Raw genomic sequence first — 7406 nt, forward strand, 5'->3', positions numbered from 1 at the left:
CAGGTTGAGGATGTGAATGACACAAGATGTACAGGGAGGTCATAAGATGTAGCTCTTCTGACCAATAAAATAAGGGGAGGAGTTTGGGGCTAAACTTTACTGTGGGGAAGTTTATCTGAAAAGTGTTTATTTCACTCGTTATAGGCTGAGGCAATTTGCTAACTTTTACCTGGCCTTACCTGTAACAGTCTGGGCTACAAATGTAGAATCCATGGATGCTCACAGCCTTCTGTTTTCCACCCACAGGTACTAATTCCTCCCAGAGCAGCTCCCCAAGTTCTAGTGCCCCCAACTCCCCAGCGGGGTCAGGGCACATCCGGCCCAGCACCCTCCACGGCCTGGCCCCCAAGCTCGGCGGGCAGCGGTACCGCTCCGGAAGGCGGAAGTCGGCTGGCAACATCCCGCTGTCCCCGCTGGCCCGGACACCGTCTCCAACCCCCCAGCCTACCTCCCCTCAGCGTTCCCCATCCCCTCTTTTGGGACACCCCCTCGGCAATTCCAAGATCACACAGGCCTTTCCCAGCAAGATGCACTCCCCTCCCACCATCGTCAGGCACATCGTGAGGCCCAAGAGCGCGGAGCCCCCGCGGTCCCCGCTGCTCAAGCGCGTGCAGTCGGAGGAGAAGCTGTCGCCCTCCTACAGCAGCGACAAGAAGCACCTGTGCTCCCGCAAGCACAGCCTGGAGGTGACCCAGGAGGAGGTGCAGCGGGAGCAGTCCCAGCGGGAGGCGACGCTGCAGAGCCTGGAGGAGAACGTGTGCGACCCGCCGCCCCTGAGCCGCGCCCGGCCGGTGGAGCAAGGCTGCCTGAAACGCCCGGTCTCGCGGAAGCTGGGCCGGCAGGAGTCTGCGGACGAGCTGGACCGGGACAAGCTGAAGGCCAAGGTGGTGGTGAAGAAACCCGACGGATTCCCCGACAAACAGGAATCCCGCCAGAAATCCCACGGACTGGGGAGCGATTTGGAAAACCTTGCTATCTTTAAGCTAGAAGAGAGAGAGAAGAAAATCTATCCGAAGGCCTTAGAGAGGTCACATCATTTTGAAAGCAAGGCGGCCGCGCAGGAGCCCCAGTCGCTGGGCAGCCTGCTGAAGGACGCGCTTCACAAGCAGGCCAGCGCGCGCGCCAGCGAGGGCGCCGCTTCCGAAGTGGCGGTGGCCGGCCCTGGCCTGGCACCCGGGGAGCACAGCCAGGGCGCCGGGGACGTCAAACGGGCCTCCGCTCCCGGCACTCTGCAGGACGGTCTCTGTCACTCTGTCGACAGGTGCCCCGCCGGGAAGGGCGAAAGCACGGAGAAGGCCAAGGACCTTCTGCGATGTGAGAAGTTAGACAGCAAGCTGGCCAATATCGATTACCTCCGAAGGAAGATGTCACTTGAAGACAAAGACGACAGCCTCTGCCCCGTGGTGAAACCCAAGATGACAGCTAGTCCCCACGAATGCCTACCAGGGAACCCAGTCCGGCCCATGGGTGGGCAGCAGGAGCCCCCTCCAGCCTCTGAGAGCCGAGCCTTTATCAGCAGCCCCCACGCAGCTCAGATCAGTGCCGTCTCTTTTGTTCCCCTCAAGGGCTTAGCTGGCCGGGTGGACAGTGGAGCAGAGAAGCCAGGCTTGGTTGCTCCCGAGTCCCCTGTCAGGAAAAGCCCCTCCGAGTATAAGCTGGAAGGCAGGTCTGTTTCATGCCTGAAGCCCATTGAGGGCACTTTAGACATTGCTCTCCTGTCTGGACCCCAGGCCTCCAAGACAGAGCTGCCTTCACCAGAGTCTGCCCAGAGCCCCAGCCCAGGTGGTGACGTGGGGCCTTCTGTGCCACCAGCTCTCCCTGGCAGCAGCAAGAAAAGGGGAGAAACTACCAATCCAAGAGAGCCTTCTCCTGCCGGCTTAAAGATGAATAAATCCCATCTGCTTGAGCCTCGGTTCCTGCCCCCAAGCCGGGGTCTCCAGAATTCACCAGCAGCTCCCCTGCCTGACCCAGAAGTAAAGCGGGACAAGAAGGTTTCCCATCCTGCTGCCAGGAGCCCGCTGACAGTCATGGGTAATGATCCCCAATGGAGAGAGAGTGGTCCCCCAAAACACCAAGACCACACCACCGACACCAAGCTCCTCCCCTGCCTGGGGCAGAGCCTCCAGCGTGCTGACCCGGCCAGGCCACATGGCCCACTCCCACCCGAAGGTACCTCCTCCAAGGAGAAGCCAGGCCTGAGGGAGTCGTCTGAAAGGGGCCCTTCCACAGCCAGAAGCGAGTGGTCTGCTGCAAGGGCTGATGTATGCAGAGACCCCTCCGTGGAGCCATACCTGCCAGAAACTGCTAAAAGCAGTGACAACCCCAGAAATCTCCCCTCAGTGGGAAGGACCCACCTGGATTTCTACACGCAGCCGCAGGCCAAGGAGAAAGCATTGGGGCCTTGTGAGAAAACAAGCCACAGAGATGGCCGGGATGAGGTGAGGCCCCTGGCCAGAGAGGAGTCTTTACACTCAGCTGGGCTTCCCTGTGAGAAGCAGCTGGGCAAGGGGAGAAGTGGCATAGAACCCAAGCCTGAAGCCCCTCCTGCCAGGCCGTCTCTGCAGCCACCTGGAGTTGACAGTGGGAAAAGCGAAAAGCTCTCCAGTTTCCCATCTTTGCAGAAAGATGGTCCCAAGGACCCGGAAAGGAAAGAACCACCTCTGCAAAGGCATCTCAGCAGTAGCCCTCAGCCCCCGCCGACCACCAAAGAACAGCCCAGCCTGGTCTCCTGGCAGCATTGCAGTTCCCCGAGCCACACTTGCAGCAGAGAGCCGGGGACCAAGTCCAGTGCTGCAGAACCCAGCCCCGGCCCCCCAGAGCCTCCCAAGCCTGCTGCTTTGCCCAGCGAAAGCAGCAGCCACAAGCCCCGGCTGGGCCCTGACCCAGCCCCTCCCAAGTCTAAGCATGCAGACAAGTCTCTCTCCTCACAGAAACCAAGCATCGGGGCTGCGAAGGGCAAAGAACCTGTCACTCAGCCGCTCGGTGGCTCTAGCCGAGAGGGGAAGGGCAGTGGTAAGAGTGGGTTGGATGCGTTCCCTGTCATCCCAGGCTCCCAGAACAAAGCCAGCGATGCGATTGGCCAGGGTGAAAGTAGGCCCTCTGTCCCGCTGCACACTGAAGGGGGTCCTCCAGACACCACACTGAAACCCACCAGTGGTGGGCATCCACCCGGGATACTGGAGAAGCCCTTGCATTTGCCAAGGCAGGGACCCCCAGGGATTAGTGACTCAGTGGAGCAGAAACTTTCCACCGTCAGTGAAACACAAAACCTATGTCCAAAGCACCCCAAACCATCCACTGTGAAAGACTGCCCCCCTCTGTGCAGACTGACAGACAAAAGCCCAAGTCAGCAGGCCCCCACCACTGACAGGAAGTATGAAGGGAACAAATGCACAGAAGCACTTTATGTCCCAGCCGACAGCGAGTGCAGCCCTTCCCGCGTGCCCGGGGAGACCCGGCTGGACGGCGCGGAGAGGCCAGCCGCGGCGGCGGGGAAGGGCCTCTGTCCCCAGAAACCACTGCCTGAGGCAGGCAAGCCCAGCAGCATGAAACGGTCACCCTCGGCCACGGGGCAGAGTTCTCTGCGATCAGCCGCCCTCCTGGAAAAGTCTCTGAGCTATTCGTGCAGCTTTCCTGAAGCCAGGCCAGCAGTCGGAGAGGCCTTTACAACCAACGGCGACACCTCTGCTGCCAAGGCCACTGGGGGCACGGTTGAGCCCCCAGCCCCCAGCAATAGGGACCATAGGAAGTGTCTGTCAGGGGGCGACGGCAGAACCCAAATGACAAAGAGCGACTCTTTGCCGTCCTTCCGGATCTCCACCACCACCAGTCCGGAGTCGCACCCCCCTGACCCAGACGGGCCGGGCGGCGCCAGCCAGCGGGACAGGGCGCTGTCTGCAGCCGCCGCAGAAGCCAAAGGGAAGGAGCCTGCCCCGGCGAGGAAGCAGAACGCGGGCCGCGAAGTGACCAAGCCCTCGCCGGCCCCGAACCCTGACCGCCCCGTCGCCCTTCCTTCGGAGAAGGACTTCGTGGTGCGGCAGAGGCGGGGGAAAGAGAGTTTGCGCGGCAGCCCTCACAAAAAGGCCTCCTAACGGGGCCGGCCTGAATGTGTGACTGTCTTGACGACCTTTCGAAACCAGCACTGTGTGGCAACGTCCGCCAGGCGGAGCGCGGAGCCTCGTTGAGGAAGGAGAGAGAGAGAGAGAGAGAAAGAGGGGACCTTCTTCCAGATGCCTTCCCAGTTGTAACCAGTTAAAACTGTTACCAGATAGTGTTTGTACGGGGGGAGAAAAAAAACACACCTTTACAGTTGAGGGTTGTTGAGGAAAAAGATTTTCTCTGTAAATAAATAGCAACGTGTTTGGTTTGGGATGTGGAGTCTATACCTTGCTGCTGATTGCGTCGTTTACTACAGCTTTTTATTTTTTTTAAATAAGATTTTTGCTTTACCGTTTACCATAATGTAATAGTGAAGCAAAACGGTCAAAACTGGGTGTATGTAAAAATATAGATACACTCCTATTCGTGTATATACACATCCACCCACATATTTTGGTCTGTGGTTTAAGAGACTATTTCAAGGTTCCATTTTTATAAGCTAAAACACTCTAAGTGAAGTTAAAGATGGAAGAAAGCCCTAAATACAGTAGATTGTGAGTTTTTATGTGTATTTTTAACCAGAGTTTCTGATAGTACCCTATCTGGCTTACCTATGTTTCCAGATCTAAAGCAAGAACTCCTCTAGTCACTGCATTTGGAGTCATTCTCTGTTAGGACAGGCCGGGACAGGCGGAGCTCGCCGTTTCCATTTCACAGTCGTCCTCATGGACATTCTGATGCTGGGTCCAACTGTCTGAAAGGCCAGTCCTTGTCTGTGGATGCATATGTCTGGTCTTCACCTGAAGTAGAGCAGGGACTATAAACACACATCAGCGCTATTTCTGTTCTTTTCCTTTCCCTTCTTTTCAAGCTGTTAAACTCAGGCCTTTATGCTGTGAGTGAGTAGTCCAAGAAGCACACATTTTGTAGAAGTCCAGAACCAGCCCTGCTCTTGAATTAAAAGGAAAATTGCTGACTGCACACAAATCTGCTAGTACTTAGGTCAAGTAATAAGCATCGGGCGTTGGAAGAGGTTTTAAATTTGCTTTTGTGAGGAAAAGAACAGGGGCGGGGGGATTTTGGCATCATAGCATATATATTAAGGAATAATCAGGACATCAGATACATTTTAATACATAGCTGGGGCCTTATGTTGTAGATGAAGCTTGCTGTTTTTAGCAAGTTCCTGGGTTTCACATTCATTTCTGATGCATCGAGTAGCTCCATACATTTCATAACATGATCTCTTTATTTGTATGCAAAAAAAAAGTATTAATAAAGAGCAGCATTTTTGTAACAGAGACTTGGAGCTATTTGGTGCTTGAATGTGACCATCCTTTTTACTTTTGCTAAGCCTTATTTAAATTTTGTATACTGTGGAATATGTAGAATTTGTCAAATCATTTTAGTGCTGAAGGTTTCTGATTTTGGGGTTTCTTTTTTTTGTTGCAGATTTTTTTTTTTTGGTGGCTTGTTTTGTATTGTAATATGGCACTTGCTGGCGTAAGTACTAAGGCACTAAGAGAAAATACAGATAGGTATTCATTAGATGCATGGGAATCATAGCAGGAATTTTTTATTTCGTTTTTTAAGAGAAAAAATTACCAACAAATAACTAATTCAGCACCCAGTTCCCTCGGGAATGTCTTAGTATCTTCAGGCTATAAAATTGTTTATCTAAGCACAGCATAATAAACAGCCCTGTGGATTGTAAATCTTCTAGGGAGGCTATAAACTCCACCTCGAAAACAAAAGCATAACTTAACCAACTACTCAGTTGTCCTTCATTGTAAAATGAGTTGGTAATGGGAAAAAACAAACAAACAAAAAGTCTCTTCTTTGTCCCTAATTTTCTTCCATGTGGTTTCAACCATTCCACATCACTACCTTGTGAAACTATGGAAGAAACACATATTTTACAAGTACTTAAATGGGTTTCAGAAGTGTTCTCAGCATTTATAATACATGTCTGTGTTTGGCAGTTGTCATAATCCAATCTTTCTACATTCAGACATTGAGACAGGTCTATCGGGGAAATAGATCATGGTTTACAGCCTTTTTTTTTTTTAACTGTCCAGTTTCCTTTAAAGCACAACTAGCTGTTTACAAATGATATTTTTATGTATATTTTGTATAGTGTGTTATCATTTTTGCCAAATATGTTTTTCATTATGGATGAGTAAAGAGTACTTAAGGTTGCATTCATGTAATACCTGTTGTTGTAAACCTCTCCAATCAGCTGGTAGAAATTCTCCTAGTTGTGTTCTGTTTGGTCAGTCTCTATGTGATTGTAAGATGTGCTCCTTGGTAGTACTCCCAGCTGTAGATTTACCAGCTTAAAAGTTTGTTAGGATCTGTGCAATAAAGTGTTTGCAGTCTTATTTTCTCTAAGAAATTCCTTATGGATGTCATAATTGTTGTATATTGAACAAAATATTTATACTTATGCGGTTGCATAACATTGAAATAAAAACTTAGCATGAAAGATAATGACTAAGTGTTTTCCAATATGGACATATACATACCACCTCCAAAAATATTAGTGATTATTATTACTCTGTAGTATGGAAAAATTGCTTTTTGCTGAGTGGAACAGTTTGCCTTTTTTAACTTATGCTCAGTCCATTCTTCAGGATTAAGTCCTCCTCTCATTCCTTCCTATTTTCTCTCCCAACCTTCTTCCTTGCCTGCAGAACTTACCAACATCCACTCCCACACTCGGCATCTTCCTGCAGCCTCCGGGGAAGAGATGCCCTATCTGTGGGATACCACCTCCTCTGCTCGCCCAAGATCTCGCTCCACCTGTTACCATCATCTCCCTCACTGTTGTCTTTTCCCTCCCTCCTCTTTCCTTCCAGAAAACACTTTCCTTAACCGTACCTTTTCCCTCCTGTCCCTCCGCAGCTGAGCTCCCAAAGGAATAATCTGCACTTGATATTATCAGTTCAGTGTATCACTCTTCACCCCATTGGAATCTGGCTTCTGTCCCCCATGGCATCAACATTGCTCGTGGCGAAGGTCACTAGTGACATACGGCTGAATCCAAAGCCTACTTTTCAAGACGTCACTTAGTAGACCATCTCTTTGAGTACCAGTCTGCCCTGACGCTGCTCTCTCCTAGTTCTCTCCAGCCTGTTTTTGTCTCCTTTGAAAATTTTTCTTCCTCCTGTGAGTACTGGTCTTTCCCAGGGCTCATTCTGGGGCTTCTGAGCATTTCCCTCTGCACCCACTCCTTGGCATTTCCTTTCAGGGGCATTTCCACTCGGCTCCTGCTCAGGCACCTCACACTCTAAATGTCCAAAAACCTC

At 51.6% G+C, this 7406-nt stretch overlaps 1 protein-coding gene across 4 annotated transcripts in view; it reads left to right on the forward strand.

Moving 5' to 3' along the window:
* LOC123648507 (microtubule-associated serine/threonine-protein kinase 4-like) overlaps nucleotides 1-6583 on the forward strand; it is a 152025-nt gene extending 145442 nt beyond the window's left edge. For all 4 annotated transcript variants that reach the window (XM_045566371.1, XM_045566372.1, XM_045566373.1 and 1 more), the window contains one exon: nucleotides 247-6583. In XM_045566371.1, the coding sequence (XP_045422327.1) occupies nucleotides 247-4091 (3845 nt within the window). In that variant the 3' untranslated portion in view covers nucleotides 4092-6583. The remainder of the gene's footprint in view (nucleotides 1-246) is intronic.
* Nucleotides 6584-7406: the final 823 nt, after the last annotated feature.

The sequence above is a fragment of the Lemur catta genome, chromosome 12 (genome assembly GCF_020740605.2).
Source record: "Lemur catta isolate mLemCat1 chromosome 12, mLemCat1.pri, whole genome shotgun sequence".
In the NCBI taxonomy this organism is placed as follows: domain Eukaryota; kingdom Metazoa; phylum Chordata; class Mammalia; order Primates; family Lemuridae; genus Lemur; species Lemur catta.